The 23,198-nt window shown below is 37.4% G+C and overlaps 3 protein-coding genes across 3 annotated transcripts in view; 2 read left to right on the top strand and 1 right to left on the bottom strand.

The window, feature by feature from the left end:
• The window catches only part of LOC139686766 (DNA polymerase beta-like), an 89,807-nt gene extending 82,540 nt beyond the window's left edge, over positions 1-7,267 (top strand). The window contains exon 7 of the transcript XR_011700559.1: positions 6,770-7,267. The gene's annotated coding sequence lies outside the window, so the exon portion shown is untranslated. The remainder of the gene's footprint in view (positions 1-6,769) is intronic.
• Positions 1,968-18,740, bottom strand: LOC139686764 (uncharacterized). Its single transcript, XM_071583799.1, has 7 exons — positions 18,529-18,740; positions 18,265-18,440; positions 17,649-17,729; positions 12,523-12,636; positions 10,831-11,003; positions 9,603-9,758; positions 1,968-4,243 (listed from the first exon to the last, which is right to left on the bottom strand). Exons 1-7 carry the CDS (start codon positions 18,560-18,562, stop codon positions 3,937-3,939), a joined length of 1,041 nt encoding a protein of 346 aa, XP_071439900.1. The 5' UTR covers positions 18,563-18,740; the 3' UTR covers positions 1,968-3,936.
• Positions 18,741-19,500: 760 nt separating this feature from the next.
• On the top strand, positions 19,501-22,913 carry Gs1l (pseudouridine 5'-phosphatase-like Gs1l). Its single transcript, XM_071583917.1, has 4 exons — positions 19,501-19,795; positions 19,878-20,096; positions 21,734-21,966; positions 22,609-22,913. Exons 1-4 carry the CDS (start codon positions 19,738-19,740, stop codon positions 22,786-22,788), a joined length of 690 nt encoding a protein of 229 aa, XP_071440018.1. The 5' UTR covers positions 19,501-19,737; the 3' UTR covers positions 22,789-22,913.
• The last annotated feature ends 285 nt before the right edge of the window (positions 22,914-23,198 follow it).

The raw sequence follows: 23,198 nt of genomic DNA, 5'->3' as shown, positions 1-23,198 counted from the left end.
CCCTCCTCCATGTGAACTCTTATTTACCTATTGCAAACCTCCTCCTGTCCCACCAATTCGTCTATTTTGGTCCAAAACACCTTAAGATAGTCAAAATGTTCAACCTGCTTACGTTTAAAAGCTCCAATTTTCATGTATAACTTGGCTCTCCTCTTTCTCGATAACAGATTTAAATTTGATTTTGCTGACATTAATTCTCATACCATTCTTATAATACTTACTATGCAATGCGTTCAGAAATGCTTGCAAACCCTCGTCCGTACTTCCACGAAGTGAAGCCTGAAATATTAGAATATACTTGCAAACCCTCCCTCATAAATGCTACAAATTAGTCCATAAAGACTCTTGCTCTCAAGTGTTCCTAAACCTTAATTTCAATATCTGTCCCAAAAGTAGTAGGCCTTAGTCGATTATAAATAATTTATTGACAAAATTGATACATTCACTCAAGTCTTCGAATTAGCACCCTTGTGAGCTCACACACTGCTGCCAATGGGTTTTCTACGCCTAGTTTGCCTTCTGGAACGCGGCATCCGGAATGCTGCTGAGATCCTTCGTCATGGCCTGATGTAATGCTTCCACCGAGCAGTGGTGACATCCTTTCTGCACGGATTTGAGGCGGAGTTAGAGGAAGAAGTCTGGTGGGACAACATCAGAGTTATAGGGTGGCAGAGGCATGGTCTAGTAGCTCTTGGCACATCCGCATTCGAGTTTCCGTTTGTTCTTCCGAGGGGACTCACGGCATCAAAGTCACTCGCACCATTCTCATGCCCATGCTAAAGGCAACTTATGGTGATAACACTATGGGTAGATCGGTTCTTTTTGAGTGGCACAAGTTTTTCGGGAGGGTGCAGATGTTGAAAACACTTAACGTTCAGGATGCCCTTTGACCTCAAAAAGTGAAAAAATCTTGTTAAGAGTGAAGGATTTGTTGAACAGGTAGCGTAGATTGTGCTTGCATGCTATCTGATGGCCTTAGTATCCCTAAACTTGATTTGCATCGACTTGTGACCGAAAACATACTTCCTTTACCCCCGCCTCAAATCCATGCTGAAAGTACATCAGCACGGCTCGGTTGAAGCATTACATCAGGCCGTGACAACCGATCTTAGCAGAATTCCGGACATAATTCTTTGATTTTTGCCATTTATGTAACCAGGGTGAGGTATGATAAACAAGAGCATAGAGGAATTCCATTCTCTGCCATAAGTGGAAGTCAACCATGGTGCCAAACCACCTCTATTCTTTCGAACAGTTCCAACCATTGTTTTATTTCTTTTAGCCAAAGTTCTTTCACTAGAAACGAGTTTGTAAAGAAATTGCCACTTGTGGCATTGCGGCCACTTGCTTACCAAAACTCACACTTGCTTCACTACTCACTGTGACAGTTACTTCTCCCGACCACACAGCTAAACTTTTCAAGGCAAGCATCAAAATTAAAACAATAAAAATTTTCTGCATTGCAAAATCCTCTAATTTCAATTTTTTACTGCTTAGGTTTGTTTGCCATATAGACACTGAAAGGACACCATCCACGGATGGACAAAAGCTGCTCCTTGATGCTTCCAAATGCTAAAGTGTATTAGGTTTTTCGACAATTCTCTGTACACATTTTGGCAACTAGACCTAGACCTCCCATATTTCAGATCTTGGTCATCAAAGCAAATTAACTTCATCATAGCAATGAGGCGATAATAAGACAAGTCAGTTGTATATACTAGACTAGACTTGCAAAAGCATTGTCTTTGTTCCACAAATGCTGAACATCTTTACTAGATTCACAAAACTATCCTATCTATAACAAAATGTCAATGAAGGTCTTCACTTCAACACTGTCAATATCAGTCCATACCTTTTGATGATCCACATGTAGTTGTTTGGAGAAATGTGCATGGGCCCTTATATTAGCCTTTGGCAGCCATTAAATGTAGATTATCAAATATAACATTTGAAATAACTCAATCTGATTAAGCATCTTAGCAGTAGCCAGTTACTTTATTGATATTATTAACTAAATGTTTGGGTATAGTTCTTGCATGTTATGGGGCAACACACCTCAAAAGCCTTCCTTCTACTTCTTCACAGCGACCCAGCATCACATCTTCGTTCATTTCACACCCAAAGATCACATTCAAGTTGATTTCACCCTCAATATCACCCACTTCAGCCACTTTCATCACTATTACTTCCAAAGATATCACAAAGTTCTTCAATTTCTTGATGGATAAATTCTGCAAAACTTTCTTTTTTCCTCAAATATATTATTCCTCATTTCAGAATAATTAGGGCCACAAATAGACAAACATTTCAATTAAATTTAGGAGGAAAACAATGATGTGAACGGCTGAGACACAACAAGAAAACTGAAAATCAAGGCATATAAACTTTAGAGAATATAGACAGTGCATTACAGTGACGGCGCTGGTGGGAGCTTTGTCAGAACTTTTAAACAATCCCGTCAAAACAGTGATACAAGTTATAAGATGCAGAGTATGGAGCTGCATCCCCAAGGACCCTTAGTGCTAAAAAGTTAAGTAGATTTTTTTTCTAATTATGATTCTCTCAGAACGCATGAAGTTTTAACTACTGCAAATAACATTGAATGAATTATTTTCGAAAATATATTTATTGGGTCTACAACAATCCAAGGTCAGTACTCAGTGTTAAAAGAAACGCGCGGTAGTTCAAACTTGTGTATTTTATAAGAAGTATATCAAAGTTTCAAATCAGGTTAAATATCTTTATGATTATCATAATAGCACTAATAATTTCATAAGGCAGGGTAGGAAGTGGTTTTAACAAAAAGGGAGAAATAGTAAAAATAACTGGTAATGGCCCTGGATAATTTAAGTATGACCCCTTGTTTGTACATTAAATTGAAACTAATTAAATTTGCAAAAACTGTACAACCATACTATCCTATTTACTTACAATACTTATCACTCCTTGGTCTAAAAAATATATACATCCTGACATTCCATTAAGTACAAAAATGACTGTTAAAAAAACATATGAACCACAACTTAAGGATTGGTTATATTTAGTCTCGCTTAAAATTTGTAGTTTTACAACAAACAATCACAATGACAATCATAAAGCCAAACAAAGATTCAAATTTGAATGATGTCACAACAGTAGTACTTAGTTGCCATTCAATGTAAACAACATTTAAAACCCCTAATGGGTTTTTGACACACTGAACTCTTAACACAATTTATGAACACAGAGAGCTTAAAACAGAAAGGGGTTTAATTTGAGTATTCAAGCACACGTCAAATGTGAAGCCTTCTTCCGTTTGTGCATGAAACAGTGAAGGCAAATAAACCTCATGGGAGAAAACTGCTTCTCATTAATTGAAGGCAAAATAATAATGATTAGCAGAAATATATGCTTTCCATGACAATCCTGGTTGTAATGCTGAAATGTATTACAAAAATTGAAGTATTTTGTACATAAATGATCACTCAGAGTTTCCTTCATTGGACACCATTTAACTTCTTCTCACATACTTTCATCACAGTTGAAATATTTTCAAAATAGAGATTAAATTTTACCAATTATGTGCACGGCCACAGAGTTCAGAGCAATAAGAAGCATTAGAATATTTCTCATCAATGACACATGAACTGCACTTTTAGCCACAATATGTAATTAGAAAACTTGAACTTACACAACTGGTTTTAAAATTAACTTTTGTACTACAACATACATACATATTGAAACACTTACTGGCACAGCACTGTTTCAACTTCATCTCTCATGCCAATCCTTTGGACCACTGTTTTCTTAAAACAGCACCTGAATTTTCCACGTTAAACATCATATTAGACTTTGCACCATATCAAAAAAATCAGTCAACTAGTCTGTACATATGTAACACACTTGGAAAAACTTAAGTCTTGTCCATCTCTTGGTTAACATAGGGGCAACTTCCTTCTACTTCCTACCTCCAAACCTCTCATTTAATGTGCAACTAGTTGCCATGGGATGGCCCATTTGTAGGCCATCAATTGCTTGATTACTCTGCTGCCTGGCAACTATATGACCTCTGCCCAAACCAAGCGATCCGCGAACCATACCAAAACCTCTTGTCGCACCTCTTTGGGAGAATCTGCCGGTGACTCTTTCACTTGCAGGAATCGATTTCCCTTGAATGTCCGCTATCATTTTTTGTATGGCCGGATTGAGGGCTCCAGTGTGAAAAGGTGTGGCAGTTGTTTGACGATATATGTTATTCGTCATTCTGCAACAAAATATAGTACACACATTAAATTCATACGCACACATTTAACAAAATATAACAATGAAAAGCTCTATTGTTTTGTGTCGTGTAAAGATCCCCCAAAAAAAGCTATATGTCTGAAGACTTTGGGCCTTCTCTGATCTGTCTTCTTCCAAGCTCCAAAGGCATAATTCTGTGTGGTCACTTCAACATTGATATCATGAAGAAAATGCACAACAGCACCTATCTCAGTGACCTACTATTTAGTTGTAACCTATTCCTCATTCCCTACCAGCCCACCCATAATCTTGTGAATTGCAGTACCCTCCTAGACCTCCTTATTGTCGACGACATGTCCAAGGTTGAAGAGTATGGACAGCTCCCTCTCTCTTTTTTCTCTGAACACAACCTAGTTTTCATTAAATTTAGATTTAAACTGCATACTTATAAACCGAATTATATATATGTTTTCGTGATTTCAAGAATTTTGATTTGTCCAAATTTGCAGCAGACTCACTTGAAACTAAGTGAACTTTTCAACACCCACCTGATGGATAAAAAAATTAATATCTTCAATACAATACTCATGCAACTCTTTGCTATACATGCACCAAAAAAAAGTTATTCAGCCAAAACATCATCCAGCTCCATGGTTAACCTCCAAAATTAGGAACATCATGGTGGTTAGGGATCGTCTTTGCTGCAATTTCAGAAGAACTCAACTCCCAAACCTTCACGAACAATACAAAGTAGCTCGCAATCAAGTGCAGCACCGAATCCGAACCGCTAAACAAAAATACTATGTTTCATGCTTTTCCGATAAATGGGACAAAGTCCACTTGGCAGGAGCTGAGGCGCCTCCGACTTGTAAAGTCTAGACATCACCCATTCAAAATGAACTTCCCCTTGGATGATTAAAATAGCTACTTTCTCACATCTGCTTTCAAGGATGAACATTATGTCGAGGATGGTAACATTCTACTCAAACCCAAAATAATCTCACTTCATTAGCTCATGCATTATTATCCGACTTTGATGATGGAAGGCTTTATTTCCCCCACTATACACCCGAAATGCTGATAACTCCAGTGAAAATTTTAAAATCAAATTCAACAGGCGTCGATGGAATCACTGCAAGAAAGCTAAATGTTATTCTCCCAGTTGTAATGCCTATGATACTAGACATCTGTGACTGTTAACTCAATTACTCTATATTTCCTACCTGGTAATAATTTGCCCTAGTTCGACCAATAATGAAAATAACAACTCCGAAAGAAATGTCTGACTTCTGACCTATTGCCCTTTTTTCTCTATTTCCAAACCTCTCGAACGAATTGTTCATAAGGCTTTCGTAAACTCTATAGTACTCAGTCGGCTTTGATAAAGGTAACTGATGCTATACGCAGATCCATAGATGCAAAAAAAAAAAAGTAACAGTTTTAGTCCAATTCGATTAGACCTCAGTAGACCACGGCATACTACTGGAACGTATGAGCAAACTCAAGTTCTCTTACTTTATCCTACGCTGGTTTTGCTCCAATCTGTCTAATCGTCAGCAAGCTGTTAAAGATGAAGATGGGAATGTATCCGTTTTCCAACCGGTCCTATGTGGAGTTCCACAGGGGTCAACTCTCGGACCTTAATTATTTACTATTTTTATAAAAGAACTAGCTACCATAATAACTTATTGTAAATATCACTTTTATGCTGACGATCTACAGATATATCTTGAGTCCTACCCCTCTGAATTTAACCATGCCATTGACTTGGTCAACAAGGATATCCAACTCATCAGTGAATGGCTGACTGAAAATCGGCTAAATCTGAATCCCAAAAAGACCGAGTTGATAATCTTTGGAAGCACCGCTAATGTACATATGCTGCTCCAAGTGATCTCCCTAAAATAAGTGTTTTAAATAATCAAATTAACTACTCAAATACAGTGAAAAGCCTAGGAGTTTATCTAAGCAGCACCTTAACCTGGCGCGGGCAAGTAAATGCCATTTCTAATAAAGTTCATAAAACTCTTTACACAATGAAGCATTACAGACACCTAATCCCTATAACTTTACACCAGAAGCTTGTTCAAACGTTAGTATTACCACATCTCGACTATTACTCAGTTAATTACGCTGATGTGAACAAGGAGCCAAGTACAAAATTACAAAGGCTCCAAAATTCTTGTCTATGATTCATCTAAAATACGTGTAACTCCTTACTATAAAATGTTGAATTGGCTAAAACTCGATTAGAGGAGAATGCTTCAAAAGGCCTCACAATTATTTAAAGTTCTGAATTCAAAAACCCCTTCATATTTATATGAAAATTTTATATTCAATTCACTTACGACAAAGAGATCAACCCACATTACAAAAACATTCCATCTTCCCAAATACCGCACGGCTATATATGAAAAGTCATTCAGTATTTCATCCTGTTAACTATGGAACTCTTTATTATTTCAATAGTTTCAGCCTCAACTTTGTGGAAGTTCATTTTAATAAATGAAAAAGAAACACTTTGTTCCAATCCACCACTTTATTACAGGTACGACTAGTTTCGATGCTACGCAGGAACAGAGCGGAGGAACACAAGAGGTGCTACAAGAAGTGTAACCTTGCCCAATCCCACTTTGCCAAACACCTGTGGGAGGAAAATCACACCAGTGATTTCATCCCCAAAATTCTACATCGTGAAGAAAAAGGGAGGAGGTTGGACAAGAAGGAAGAGTTGGAGATCCGGAGAACAATGAAGAAACATCCTTTAGTCAATGACATTCTGTTTGAGAATGTATCACCTCTCCTGGAAGCCTCCCTAGCAATAACAGAAAAACAGAACCTCTAACCCCTTCCCCCTAACTCCCATTGACTCCTAACCCGTACCTTTATCCCCATTAGCCATTGACTCAAATTATACCGACCAATGAAATTTTCCCCTTTCTTAACCCACCTTCCAATCCCCCCCACTCACTAACGCTTTTCCTGGTGTTTCCTACCCTCTCCCACATTCTTTCGTACCTACCCCCCCGTACTCCCCTCCCCGCCCCCTCTTCCCACAACTCCCCCACCCTTTCCAGAAGAGGGTATATATACGAGGGTCATCCGGAAAGTAGTACCCGTTCGTGAAATAAAAAGACAAAAGTAAATATTAACAAACATAAAAAATTTTATTTGAAAGAGGATACTTTAAACTACTTCTCAACATAATCTCCAAGCAAATTAAGGCATTTGTCATAACGTGTGACAAGTTTCTGTATTCCTGCTGCATAGTCCTTCGCCGCCAGCTCATTGAGATACGCGAGGGACCCATCTTCACAAATTGTTGCATAATGCAGATGGTGTTTAACAATTTCATGAACAATTGTTCGAGAAACATTGGGAAAATGCTCACAGATGTCATCAATTGTGACGCGCCGATCGTTCCTCACGAATTCGTCAACTGAGCTCACCAGTTGGTCTGTAATGACAGACGGTCTCCCCGAACGCTCATCGTCGTGTGTGTTCCCCCTCCCCATGTTGAAGTTGCGACACCACCGCCGAACAGACGACTCGTCCATTACATTGTCTCCATACACCTCCTTTAATTGGCGATGAATATCACATGGGCGAACGTTTCTTGCATTGAGGAATTTAATCACTGCCCTCACTTCACAACTGGCGGCGTTCTCAATTTTTTTAAACATTGTAAACAATCACAGAAACAACACAGGCAATGCTAGCGTCACGCAACTTGGCTCAGAGAAGGCAGACAAGCCACTGAAGCTATCTGACCTCGTCCAGCGGCTACTCGCGTCGTCAGCACTTCATGCGGCACGAACGGGTACTACTTTCCGGATGACCCTCGTACAATGATTGTGACTTTAAACTTTGTACCTGAGGATGACGCCGTAGCGTCGAAACTAGTCATACCTGTAATAAAGTGGTGGATTGGAACAAAGTGTTTCTTTTTCATTTATTAAAATGGAACTCTTTGCCTAATAAAGTAAAATTATCCAGGAACACATCCCAATTCAACAGGAAAATGTTTGAATATCTGTCTACCACACTACCAAAATGACCTTATTACTGTTCTATCAGGCTAAATATTTAACTATTGTTCTTTGTATTTGTATGTATGTATTGTACTATATGTTTCCTTCAACTGACGTTAAATTATGTCTTGTGACTGGTTTAATTACCTTATTCTTTGGATTATGTAAACCAGTTTCACTCCATAGGTTTCTAAACCTAATGTAACCTGTATTCTGCTCCAAGGGACTTTGCTCCCAGAGCAATAAAAATTGTTTATTATTATTATTATTATTATGGTGCTACGAGGAGAGCAATTCAAGCGGAGTAAGCAAAATAGTGATGAGCTTAATAATAAAAATCCCAACTAAAAATTCTTCAATTGAAAAATATGTATGTTACATACACATAAATAAAATCTAGTCACAATAGATGGTGCTAATTATCTGACATAAAATACAAGAGCTTTACCAAGTAAATCCAAGGTTCTGGGATGAAAAATTGGTTAAGGATGTCTAAATTTTCTGTGACCTAACACTGATTATAGCCAGAGGTTAAAAGAGTGCTGCCATGGAATGATATCAACAGCCTCAAACTCCCGAGGATGGTTATGGATGATGTCTTTCTTTCTTGAAAGCAATTGATCAATACATAGTTTATGGACACAATGGACTGGCTCCATAATTATTTCATTCCCTAAGATATGAAATACCAAATTGATGTTCTGGGAATATCTAAGGAAAAATAAGTGCTTTTTTACAATTACCAGCAACAGGAAAAAATTCCTAATTAATCACTTCCATTGAAATTATGTCACTAAAAATTGTAAACATATTCACTTATCAATGGCTGATCTCCATTAACAACATTAATTCACAGAGCTTCATTTTAATCTGAGGGACTTCAAGTGACACTATCCAAAATATGTTGGAACCCAATGTTTCAAAATAATGTTACTCTTATTCACAGCAATTATCTTAATAATGGAAATAGATTTGATGAATGAAAAATAAACAGACATTAGTTGATTTTTTCAGAAGTACTTACAAATTACCACTGACATTTTTAGAGAAAATCAGCTATGTATTTCAATTAAATAAGTTTCATATTTAAAGGGGATCATCTTGCATGCATTAATGCATGATGTGGAGTGTTAGAAGTACACAATATAAGACTGGAAAAATGATTCCTTCGTTTATGTGGGCCAAAATTCTGGATGATCCAGATTTAACTAATCTAACAACAACCAGCCCATATATTCCAGATTGGGGAGGGTTTACCATATGTAAATTTGAGCATCGAGTTACCCATGAGTGTGTACATTTGATGCTTCGCTGTAATTACAATCCTAAGGAGAAAACATGATTACATACTGTATAGGTGTATTGACTCTGCTCAGATTGCCCCTCCTCCTCATTCCTCTTCGACCGCCTCTCAACCCAGAAGACGCAGATGATGAGCCAGCACGGTCATTTTCTATGCTCACAATCAAACTTGGGGCTGCTTGAACTTGGTTACGAAGTACAGCACTGTGAAGAATTAAGAATTGATGATTAAAAGTAAATTATTAAACAGGCTTCATACGCCAACACACTAACATCTGAACACATTGGTGAAAAGACAAATCAAAGATACATGGCATGAATAAAAAGCTAAATTAACAAGTAAAACATATCTGAAAACCCTTCCATAGCATGCACATTTGAAGAATATGCACATGAATCTTAATTGAACTTTTGCTGTATTTAATGAGATGAAGGAAAATGCTTATAGTGAAAAATCTACCTCAAGGCCTGCAATTGCCAATTGAATACAAAAAAATATCACACAAGCTCCTTTAGCTAATTACAAAAAATAATAAACCCGTAAATTTTAACTCAGAATTTGTAAATCTATTAAACACCTCCACCACATCGACCACATCCTTCAAATGATGGAAGAGGCATATTCCTAGTACCCATAGAGTTCTGCTGGTGGGAGTAATGATAGTTTTTCCTTGGGAGGTACATCTATGGCCTAATTCTAAGGGCTACAACAAACACTTTGCTGAAGATAGTGGCTAACTGGAGAAAGAGATGACAAATCCAGACGCTATTAAAGTCTCAGAATATGCACAGGTGCAGACCCTTAAGTGAATAATGCTCTACTCAATCAACTAAATACAATGAAATATATTCCTAACATTAACTTAAAAACTAAAAGACAATAAAATTAAGTTAACCTCTCGCCCTACGAACAAAAACATGGTGGATGGTGTTGAAAAGATAAGCCTATAGTAAACAAGTCGATACTAGTGGAAGTATGTAATGAAGATCTGTTAGCACCCAAAGCATACTGCATATTTAATTTTTATTCCTAAATATTTTACCCTGCTAAGGATAGCATGACAGATAGGATCTCATAATTTACTGATGCTAAATACTAGCTAACGGTGAAATCAATAAAGGGATAAATAAAATCTCATTACATGGGGGGTATGTCTTTTTACATAAGAACAGGTTAACATCATAAATGCATATTAGGGAACCCCCAATTAGCCATCATGTAGCTGTTCAAACAAAGCAATTCAGCATGAACATTGCTAACGTAAGTATTACTCACCTTTGAGTACGGTTCACCTTATTCCTATATGTATTTATACGAGCCAGTTGGTTTGACCTGAAAGAGTTCAGGATAAGATTTGATGGCATACGAAAACCACCAGTTCCTCTTCTCATTCCCCGACGTGCACCCCTCACCAATGTCCTTCTGTACTGCAAGTGGCTGACTACACCCTGAAAACAGATGAACTCTTAATAGTGGGCAAAGGACACGGTGAGGGAAACTAAAATGTATAACTAATTCCAAAATGTATAACTATGAGAACAGATTAATTGATTTCCAATATAATAAAATGGAGAATTGGATTTTGGGGTGTGAACTTTTTATGACACAAACCACAAATAAGAATAATTTGCATTTAAGGTATCACTGCATTACTCTAATAATCACAAGCCAAAGTCCAGTTGCAATTTGTAATTAAAAAAATGACTGGCTTGTCATTGAGCCTCTGAAAAAATTCTTCCATTTCTCAATGCAACATTAGGTTAATAATTGTTTTCATTAAATGCAGAAAAAAATCTAGAAATTTTAAGTTGATTTCTCTTGCATTGCTTTATTACATTTCTCATTAATTCCCAGGTTCTATGAAAATTCTATTTACCCACTGAGCAAATTTTTGCTAATAATTTTGGATGTTTGAATTCTGATAATGAAACATACATGTATTTGCACTCCATGGGTTCAACAAACCCCATGCTTTCTGATACGGAACAGATGGACACTACACACAATGCTTATACTTGATTATATGAGGGGTGATTGAGAATACTGGACTGAAATACCAGAGCACTCGTGACAAATTACTTACAGATCATGTGATCTAAAGAATCAATCCTTTGCAAAGGATATACTGATGAAGAATTGCAATGTGGAAAGAAAGGATTACACAAAGCAATAGCATTCAATATTTTACTCAGGCAGGAGTGCCATAGGACATGGTTATGAAGGAATGGAATAATAATGCTGAATTAAAATCAAAGTGGCAATTGGAAACTACATAACAATCACCATTCTTCTTAGGCAGGCAGGCTTGGAGGCTGGTTGAACTTCTATTCACTGTAGCACTCATTATCTCAATATTATTAAAAATCAATCGGTAAACATTAATTAGACTTCCAGAGGTTTAAGGATTTACAATAGGTGAGAAAGATAAATTTGCCTCAAAAATGTACATTTATGTTACTTTTTTCCAAAATATGATGGTAATTTTTGGGGTGTCGGCTCAAATTCAGCGTCAACTTCTATTGTGGCAGATATAGTATGTTCCTATATTGCCAACTGTTAAAGATAATTTTTTCTATTTCGGTTGGGAACATGAACATTTTGCTATTAGCACATGTGTAAATTCACTTGACTAGGTTCGCTACAATGTTGCATCATCTGCCAAGGGCGTACATTTATCTCATTTGGACTGCATATATAAGTGGAAAGGAAGAAACGTAAAAAATGAAAGGAAAGAGGAGGCGTGGATGAGTTGTCAGTAGGGAAAGGAGAGAGCTGATTCTCAGAAGGAAACCTGTCACAAGGTAGGCAGACAACAAGGAATACATTACCGTCACAATTCACAGATGTTTTTTACCACAGAATGCAAATAAATGAAGTAGCATAGCACTTAGTACACTATGGCACACCGTCTACTCCTATTAGAGCAATGGATTAACTGGAATGAAATATGAATTTTAAAAAACATACCATATTTCTGCTGCCAATGACTCTAAGTCTCTGCCTGTTGTTTAAGAATCTTTTGGCCATTTGCAGTCTACTACGGGCCAAAGCAATGTTCTGCTGCCTCTGCAGTATTCTATCCTGTAAGAGGTAAAGTTTTTTTTGAAAAATAATACAATTAAACTAGAAATGCATTATGTATAAATATAGCAACTAAAATATCAGCCAATGAAGCCCATATTTGCCCCTTTAATGCAGGAAAACGACTGCACCAGGTTTTAGGGCTATGTCCCAGAGCTTCTCGGTTGAGCCTTTCCCATTGTTATTGATAACACATTATCAAGCATTTTCATTGACCTGAAATTTATTAAACAGACAATGCAGCTCACATCATCAATACCAATCTGAGACAGTTTAACAGATGGAGAAAAAGGGGGATTCAAAACCACCAATTAAAACCCAGCCTTTGTTCATTTAAAAGGAAAGGTTTACTCCGTGTTCACAAATATGCACTGTTTATCTTCGTTATTTGATTGTATCACCAAAACCTGTAATAATCGCCAACTTAAATATCATACACACTACTTCATTTAACAACAAACCTATTATTTCTGTAATTAACATATTCCCTCAAAATCATTTTTAAACTACTCACCCCTCCATGCTCAAAAATGTAAATTTTTCATGTAATCAATTTAGTATCAATTTAAGATGAATTTTAACCAACATGGCATGAGGGAGTATGGTTAAAAAAAATAGGACAGTATCAACAAAATGATTAAATGGCAAACAAACGTTACACATTTATCTCATTCATATTAGATATGCAATCAAAAAGAAACATCACAAAATGTAAAAACTATTCGGCTTACAGAATTCCCCCCAAATTTGTATGCATAAGTGTTTTGTTGACACACCTAACTTCCAAATACTAAAAGAAAACCAGAAATGTTTGCACGTGTTTGGTTAGCATTTGGTTTATCTTATCTCAGTGGATAGATTCATTCACTCTTGCTTAGGCCATTAATTTTTAAATTGATACAACACCATTATTTGTGCAAACCCTTAATATTATTCCTTTGATTATGGGCTCTTCTGAAAGCTACTCCAACCATCTCACCAACCCACTACATCCCATGGTGGATTGATTTCTACAGGGTCTGTCCCAAAACTATGTAAAATAAGAATAGACTGGATTGAGGCATCACTATGTGAGAGCGATTCATATCAGAAAAGAAAATACTTTGTTCTTCCACATATCTTTATATGTTCCAACGTTTCGACCCCTAATCACCACCTGGCAAGAAGAGCAAACACCATCTTCAAGGAACACAACTACTTCGCCCCAAAATTTGGAATAAAAAACTCCTCCGATCTGGCTAGCCCCCACGTAGAACTAGTAGGAAATCTTTGCTAATTGGAGGCTGCACCACAACAATGTGCCCTCCCACACTGCCTTCATGACCGAGTATCTGGTCAGCAACAAGGTAGCAATGCTGTCTCAGCTGCCCTACAGCCCCAATGTGGAACTGCCGGACTTCTCTTTGTTCCAAAGAACACAAAGGAGCTAGGAAGGCAACGATTTTGGATTGCTAGATAACATCAAAGGGGCCTCGACAAAATGCCTGAATTTAGTGACTGTCAATGCCTTCCAGGAAACGTACCACAAATGGCAGAGGTGCTGATACACAAGAGTGCTAATTTGAATTATTCTAGTAATTGGTACTTTGATTTGCAATACATTTTTTTGCCCGGATTTATTCTAGATATTTTTGGGAGAGACCCTATATACATGCCTACTCTCTGATAAATAAATCAGTGCCCTTAGTGAATAAGCAAGCAATCATGGCCTGTAAGAAGAGCGTACTTTCTCTCAGAGGGGCTTGTTTGAGAATGAAATATGCATTACATCCTACAAATCCTACGCTTTTACTGCACTGGTTTATATGTATTTTTAAAACACACTAGGAAAAGATTTAATAATTGTAATATACATACATCCATATGGACTAACTGCATTGCATCATTAACATATGGTGTGCAAGGCAGTGGAAATGTATGGGGATAAGAGAGAATTGTTTTGCAAAAGCTACTTATTTTACTCTGATTCCTTCTCCGGAGTTGCTTACTAATTACCATCTCCTGTAGAGTTCTCTAATGTCCATAATATTTTTGCATGTTTGCATCCAACATTTCATCCAAAAATCTACAATAGTATTGAGGCTCTCGGGGACCTTTGAGATTTTAACTGACTTTTAGGCAGGTTCCTTCTTCAGATTCCGAAGATGCATTTCCTACCAGCTTTAACCCTATCACCTATTTCTACTTACGTTAATGTTTGTAAACCTGATACCCTTTATCAACATAACGACTATCCACAACATTTTTTAATAGTCAAGGATGTTTCCCAAGCATAATGCCTAAGTTCCAGATAATCTTCAAGTTCAAATCCTGCAAAGGAGAAATTATCCTCCTCTGCATACATATTTTCCCAAATATTTGAAACAGCGAAATATTTCACTACACTTCAAGAATCAGCTTAGTAGAGAGACCAAAATTTCAAATCATAGTTTTTTAAAATATTCATTATTGTTCTGCCTGTCTGTCCCCACCATACAAATTGTCATTGCCAGGATGGGTGTGTGCATTGTCCCAAATCAAAAGTGCTTTTATCTCATGCTTTGAAATTCCCAGAAAACCAGCCAGCTATTTCACAACTTCGGGAACAAAGTTACAATGAACCATTCCATTGTGATAACATCAGTAAACCATACACTTGCGAATGCCTATTACAAGTACTGGGAGTTATTATTATCCGCAGAGCTTGGGGTTATCGAAATTTTGCCACAACACTTCAACTTGTGGCTACCATTAGTATTGGCACACACAAGTAGAGACCCACCCTTACTGATTCTTTGGCCATTAACCTTTGATTAACTTTATAAAGCTTGTACATTTTTGGCAACCTTCTCCATGAAATGGGCTTCCAAGCCCATTTCATCCACATTATACAGTTGACAATTGTAAATCATAATCATAAGTGCATGTCATTTTATCCTAAACAGTTCAACTGCATATTCATCAGCACTCATGACTTCAACAGACTTTTATTATCACAAAAATTATGCCTCTTCCTGCCATTAGTAGTAGTAGTTTTTAGGGGAGGCGACCGACAGCTAAGGTCATGTGCACCATTAGGGATGGATAGGAAAGGAAGGGTTGAGAGAAGCCCAGCATCGGCATCTTGTCGAAAGGTGCCAAGGGGTCCACAGTTTAATTTCACATCCGATGGTCGTCTTACTCACTCAAAGTGCTCTCCACAAAGCACCTCAAGTGGGGGTCGGGATACCACTGAAAAATATTTGTTGTCTCCAGGATTTGAACCCGGGCCCTCTCGGTGGGAAGCCTGTACATTAGCCACTGCACCATCCCAATCCCCATTACCAGCCACTTCTTTGCAATGAAGGTGCTTGCAACGTGCAGTTGTTTGGTAAGCTTTTGCGATGCATGTTGAATTTCTGTGCCACAAAGTCCTACACCACTTGATTGCTACTGTGCATATCACCGAACGACAGTGGCCTACAACATTTCATCTTGCAGTAACCTTTGTGTTTACCAGGTCTTTCTGTTCTTTCTAATTTCACAAATTTTCCAACTTGAGAACTTATGGTGGGTGCAGCTCCTAGAGGTTGAAGTATTTGCTTAAGAAGTTCATTTAGCCTGGTCCTCGGTATCAATATGCATTTATACAGATACCAACCAATGCAAGGAGCGGCATTGGTCCCAGAATGGGACATCTCAAGACAGCTTGCAGTGCCAGAGGATTGACACATCAATGACAGAATATGTACACAGCCTTCAAGGATTTATTACAAGTTATTCTTTTACTAAATTATTTGAATCTGGATTGCATACATGTTAATATGTTTATTGGCAACCAGTCGACTATGCACGCTCACAGAAAATGCAACGGTGTTATGCATAGTGCTCATCCAGAGCTCATTGAGATGAATGTTAACATAAATAAATACGAAAGACCACAAACTGTGACCTGGGCACCCCGGCCAGAATCCTGCGTCCTCTCGGGCCGTGCTTTCCTGACATAAGTGCGCGACGGCTAACTTCCAACCTAAACGTACATATTTCCGGAGAGCCCGGACAAGAGGCTCATTCAATGCCAGTTTGGCCTGGAGGTACGAACGATCGGCAGTATGACGTTGGCACCTCCGTCCGCATTCTGGGCGTTAACATCAAACTTGAGAGCGAATTCTTAACATTTACTATTTTTTTAGGGTCAGACACAATCTGTTCAGCTAGAACACACACAAGAACTAAACTAGAGAGAGGGACCCCAGCTTCCAACTGCATAAGTACCCTCACCTGGACAAAAATGTTCAAAGTTATGATTTTCCTTTTAGCACCAAACACTTTCGATGGCATTTTGTTGCACCGTTTTACTGCCAGATGAACCCTAAACAATTAGGTGTCCTTCAGAAGTTACAAAACCTAATGGATAAAAGAGGTAAATCTATCGTAAACAAATGTGTCGCGACTACGCAACGCGCAGCATTCTACAGCTGAAAATGTAAACTGTTAGCTTAACTTTGAACACTGGTATTTAATAATTTACAATAACACAGCGAAAATTATGATTGATTAGATGGACACAAATAGTTTTCGTCCACGCCCAGAGACACTGCAAGCAAAACGTATTTCACGTACAGTACTACAGTGCAGCCATCTTGTGACCTAGTAAGAAACCACCCATACTTCACAGCCAGCATCATTCCAGATTATCAGGGTGTGCGTTTTCGTGAGACTGACGATGGGCTGCAGAAGACTGTGTATGGTAACCAGACTTATAGCATTCGAGAGGAAAAGGATAAGTAAATAGGACATAATGAAGGGGGTAGAAATTATTCGGAATTGAACAGTCCATATAGTGACGGTTGCCTGGCTCTCTCGTAAATCGGTCATAATTAAGAGAGATTGAAATTATTCGGAAATGAATAAGTTCATATAGTGAGAGGTGCCAGGTTGTGTCTTGGTATACGACGCAAACAACTCTAGTGATCAGTAGTCTGTATCCATCCAAACCCTACCGTAAATGGTGACTACCGACAAAACAATTCAAAATAATAGTATCTACTCACCTGAATCCTCAAAGGTACGTTTCTTTGCCCAACATAGTAACCTCTTCTCCGAAAGGTCCCTCTGCTATTACGGTAAGGAACCTGCAGAAACATAAACATGTAACGGACTGAAGAACTGACATCAATCACTATTCAAATACATGCAAATGCCCACTTTAAAATATTTTACTACGCAATTGAATATCCTAGATCGGAGTTTGGTCTCCACAACAGACTTAGCATTAGCCACAACACAGCCTTAGACCACTTCAGCTAATTCGAGTACTCCTTAAATAAATTAAGTTAACTGAAAAGGATGCAATATATGGTAAACAAACTGATTGCAACAATATTTACTACATTTTGGTACATAAACGAGTATCTGCCGAGAAATGATCAATTTCACATTCACTCTGAATAAAGTAAAGATACCAGAACTACTTGTGACATCACTTTGTTAATGACGAGGAAGTAAAACACAAAGACCCACCGCATTGCATATTCGATTTCCAAATTGCTAAATAGAGAGAATTATAATCAACAAATACGATTAGCATTGGCGATGACAAAAAAATTGAATGCAAACTACCTTAGGATGCGTTGATTCAGAGGCACCGCAATTGAAGGTAACACTTACATCTGCTTTAACTCCACCATTCCTTAAATTTCTATTTGTGGCCACTCCAATTCGACCTCTTCTCCTGTAAGTCGAGAAATTGCCTCTCCCACGTGTCCCAATATTTGATCTAGTCTGGGACGAACTCCGAGAACTTCCAGCCTTGCCAGAAGCCCTATTCAATCTAATGATGTCATCTGTGAAAAAATGTACGTTTTCGACACTATAACGAAACACAAACTTCTAAATGTTATACATATTTAATCAAAGGGTTTGTTTCAATACCTAAGGACATTGACAATAACTTATCCTCAGCCATGCTGCTTAACACGCGCTAATTTTAGTACTATAATTCACTATAATGGTTATGATAACGTAATATATATCTCCCTAATCAGTCGATGGGTGGCAACAGTTTAAAAATTCCCTCTTATGTTCTTGCACTTCAGGCCACAAATAAACAACGCGGCCATGTTTGTTAAAGCGATGACGATTGCAACGACACTTGTGGATAGAATGGGAATGAACGAGCGAAAGGCGCCAAAGATGAAAGAATTACTGAAAGATTAATTCAGTGGACTAAGTAGCTGACTGAGATACGCTAGAATTAAAAATATTCCTAATTGAGCCTAATTATCAGAAAAACTGCTACCCTTAAAAACATTATTTAAATGTTTATCACTACAATAGCACATTAGCGTCCCTACAAACAGGGTTATTGCCCCTTAAACAGGATAAATAACCTGAATATACTTATGAAGACTGATTATTACCATTATTACTCTGATTTACATTGAGTAAGTCGATGTTAATGTTTGAGTGATATATATTACAATGACTATGTTGCCATTTTATCAATGAATACGATATTGATGAAGTTCAAGAAACCTCTAATTGAAAGGAGTTTCTTTGATGACACCATTCATAATGTTTCCAGATGTCCAGTTTTCTCTCCAAAGATCGCCTTCTCCAATATTCACAGCGGAATTTTGAGTATCGCACAAAATTACTCCAATTATTGAAACTAAATACGTACGTACATATGAATAGAAGACACGCGTGCGATTAAATATATTATTTGAACATAGTGTCATCTTTTTGGAAAAAATCCACCTAACATTACCTTTTTCATACATGTTAATTATTGTCTTGGAGTTTATCTTTGTGACTATTCAGTCAGAGAAATGAAAATTTGAAATATGATAATGTTCATCTCCAATATATCAAACTACACGCATCCGTAAGAAGACAGTAGAGCGCACTTCGGCATGTGGCGGTACTTTATCATAAATTTTTATTGCAATTTTATTTCTGGAACTTAGTAGTAACTGAAGTTGTCGGGAGTGTCCAAAAAATTCGGAAGCAGAATAGAGTTAACTTTGCATCCCAAGCCCGAGATATCTTGAATACCGATATATTCTTCAATTCATACTATATACAAATTGTTTTGCTTATCTCTTTCGTGTTTTCTGCTATAATAATAAGCAAGTGACGATGTCAGCTTTCAAAGAAGTCACTCATGTTATATTTGATATGGACGGCTTACTCTTAAGTAAGAAACATGCAATTCAACGTGTATGTTGAACCGAAGAATTCAATATGCATACTTTTGCGTAATGTCATAAATTTTACAGACACGGAGCACTTGTATACCCGAGCAACACAAGAAATATGTGATCCATATGGTAAGAAATACACTTGGGAATTGAAACAAACTCTTATGGGAATGACTGGCTTCGAAGTTGCAAAGAAAATAACGAGGGAATTAGATTTGCCAATATCGCCTGAAGACTATTTGAAGCTGGCTCAGGAAAAATATGAAAAATTGTTTCCTCAGTCCGAAATGATGCCAGGTAAGTTGTAAACGTGAATTGATGTTTCGTTCTATCAGTTCTCAGTATTTTTTACTTGCATCCAAAGTAATGAAGGTAATACATGTTTCATTGATTGGGAGATGTACAATGGCTTTGTGCTGCTGAGTGACTTTCTATTGCTTCGGTTCATGATATTAGGATATCTCATTATCGGTCAACTGGTGCACAGAGGAATTGGCATGAGAAGGTGAATACCTATTGGCATTTATGTATATATTATTGTATAAATTAAGCACCATCGATATATTTCATTTTTGAAAGAGGAGCTCCCAGGGACATGAATATGTAGAAGTTTAGTTTGTGTACTTCATTTAGTCCACATAAATTATAAATAAGAAGTCATAACACTAAGCGAGTATAAGTGTTACTAAAATATTATTAAGGAAGAGATGACGGTTTTCCAAGAGTTCTCGCCGGTCCCAGTGGTTCCTCACCTGCCAACCAAGAGGTCGTAGGTTCGATTCCCACCTGATGATTTTTTTCTCCCCTAGGGCGTTGGTGTATGCAATTGTGAAATCATTGTTCAAATTCCGATGTAAAGGCCGAAGTGCTGTTTTCGGACTACTGCAAAAAGATAAATATTAACAGTCGCTCATCATTTTACAAGTTTCGAATCTGCTTGTGTGAAGCCATAATTACACCCAAAACTATTTGCACTTACCCTTTATATGACATCAGTGAATATCTAGACTGCTTCCTTCTGTATCGACAACCAATTTTATGCTATTGATTTCCGCAGCTATTCCTGCTGATCTTGTCCATGCTGCTTTTCATTCTCATTGTTTTTCTCTCCCTAAGTTCTCTTTGGAACAATCAAGAAGACAATTGATGACTGGCAGTTAGCATTCGCGGCCTTAGAATCCCCTATGCTCGAAGTGGTCTGGTTGATATACCCCAAGTCAAGTGTTAATCTCGAGCCTTGTTTTTTCCCTCTCAAATCGTGTAGACTTTATGACATTTGATTGATTTAACTACTTGCAGTATTTTTGTTGTTTACAGTGACTGGGGAGGAAAAAGGATTTTGGATGTACCTATAATTTTATCAAACAGGTCTTGAAAGCCATGATTTGCTCAACCATGGCTTTCAGTGCTAGGTTAAGTCAAAAATCAGTGAATGTTGGTAGATTGCCCCCCGCCACACGCTCTTGCGGCGGCTTGTGAGATATTAAGTAGATGTAGAATAAGTTTGGGTCATGTTTGCTGTACACATATGATTTAGCGAATAGGAAGTTTGATATTTCTTTTTAGGAGCTTCCAAAATTAATGTAGTTTAAAAAAGAACATGATTCTTCTTGGAGACACTTTAAGTAATTTTAATTACTTTTCTTGCTGCATTAGTATGTATATAATTTGGATGCTCCCAGTATTGAGCAATATGCATAGAGTGGAATATTGTTTACCATGTATTTTTCTTTGATAATCTGTGTAAATGTACTATGGAGACATGAAACAGCAGCCATTTTGTTAGTGTTCTCGGGTGATCCATGCAGTTCTTTTTCAAATTTCCCATGTTTTTCACTGTGTATAATAACCTGCGGTCACCAGTGATGTGTATTACTATTAATAAACTATTCAAGTGAGTTAAGCCTCTAACTATGCCTCCTTTTTTCTAATAGGTGCTGAAAAATTAGTTCGTCATCTGAAGAAGGAAGGAGTACATATTGCTGTGGCAACCAGCAGTAGTATAGAGTCATATAATTTGAAAACAAATCATCATAAAGAGTTCTTTGCTCTTTTTGAGCATATAGTTAATGGATCCTCAGATCCCGAAGTGAAAGCTGGAAAGCCTGATCCTTCCATTTTCCTGGTTTGTGCTTCTCGATTTGCTGACAAGCCATCACCAGAACAGGTTAGATGGCAAAATGAGTAGCAATGACACAACTTCAACTTTAACTAAATGCTACAGGTTTGGTCAAATTTGGCAAGTAGCTCAAAAGTTAAAATTCCTCGTTGACAATTTGTTTTTTTTTCCTAGTTTTACATATTTTCTCAACATCTTTTCATTGCTCTTCATCCCTTTCATAGGACAAGTGCTAGCACAAGCGAGTCCTAACTTTAAAAACCTTTAACTGAGGAATTTTATCCATTTTGGGTCTCCTTCAAAGAATCCTCCTAAGACACAGACACCTCTCTTAAGCATTAATTCAATTGAATATTCATTATCCTTACCCCTCATGGAATCCTAGTTAATTCATAGTTGTCAAACTTATCAATTTAAGGTATAAAGATAGCTGATGAATCAATTAAGAATACAATTCCTGAAGGGATATACTAGACATTACTGAAATTTTTGACTATGTTGCAAAATAAATATTATTCTGATAATAAATATAAATTTCTTAGCATGAAATAAGTATGCAAAGAAATAATGATAATGGTGCAAATTATTTCCAGCTAGTACAAAACATGGAGTTGTACAGAACTGCTTCTACCCTGGGGCATTTGTACTTCTTAACAAACTTGATCTCATGAAGTTCACCTTTTTCAACAGTGCCTGGTGCTCGAGGATGCACCAAATGGTGTTAAGGCAGCATTGGGAGCAGGGATGCAGGTGATCATGGTTCCTGATCCCCTGGTCAGCAAAGCCCTTACTCAAGATGCAACACTAACTCTTTCTTCTCTCGAGGAATTTCGCCCAGAATTGTTTGGGCTACCACCATTTACTTCTTGAGAATAGCAAAATTATATTTATAAATGTAAAGTCAAAAGAGATATATGTACAAATAAAGTTATGTACTTAATGTTTTGAACCATAATGTGTAAGAAAATATTATATAAAAGTTACATAAACACTCACTTTGTGTAGCCATTGGTTTTATTTTATCACCTTCCTCTCATCTTTCTTTTGTGTTCGCATGTTTCAACAAGTCCGAGGGTTCAAATGTAAGAATTTTGTGATTGCTGTTACATAGTAGCTTCATAGTGTTATTTTTGTTAAGGCGAAACCTTGAATTTGCATAGACTGAACAACTTAAGTCTCTTAAGATATGTCAACCAGTCTTATACTCCTCTCTCAGTCGATACCAATCTCAAACCTTCAGACACAGCTTGGGGAAAGAGCTCTGTCCTGCACTTTCAATC

The sequence above is a fragment of the Hetaerina americana genome, unplaced genomic scaffold (genome assembly GCF_022747635.1).
Source record: "Hetaerina americana unplaced genomic scaffold, ioHetAmer1.1.p SCAF_15, whole genome shotgun sequence".
In the NCBI taxonomy this organism is placed as follows: domain Eukaryota; kingdom Metazoa; phylum Arthropoda; class Insecta; order Odonata; family Calopterygidae; genus Hetaerina; species Hetaerina americana.
The sequence above is the reverse complement of the archived record's forward strand: the minus strand, read 5'-3'. Positions and strand labels throughout refer to the sequence as shown.

Excerpts from the sequence above, each read along its gene's own strand:
- LOC139686764 (XM_071583799.1), bottom strand. The coding sequence starts at position 18,562 with ATGGCTGAGGATAAGTTATTGTCAATGTCCTTAG. Across the intron at positions 17,730-18,264 it reads ATGGTGGAGTTAAAGCAGAT|GTTCCTTACCGTAATAGCAG; the intron begins GTAAGTGTTACC and ends ATGTTTCTGCAG. Across the intron at positions 4,244-9,602 it reads AGAGTCAATACACCTATACA|AATGACGAATAACATATATC; the intron begins GTATGTAATCAT and ends ATTTTGTTGCAG.
- Gs1l (XM_071583917.1), top strand. The coding sequence starts at position 19,738 with ATGTCAGCTTTCAAAGAAGTCACTCATGTTATATTTGATATGGACGGC. Across the intron at positions 19,796-19,877 it reads TATGGACGGCTTACTCTTAA|ACACGGAGCACTTGTATACC; the intron begins GTAAGAAACATG and ends TAAATTTTACAG. Across the intron at positions 21,967-22,608 it reads ACAAGCCATCACCAGAACAG|TGCCTGGTGCTCGAGGATGC; the intron begins GTTAGATGGCAA and ends CTTTTTCAACAG.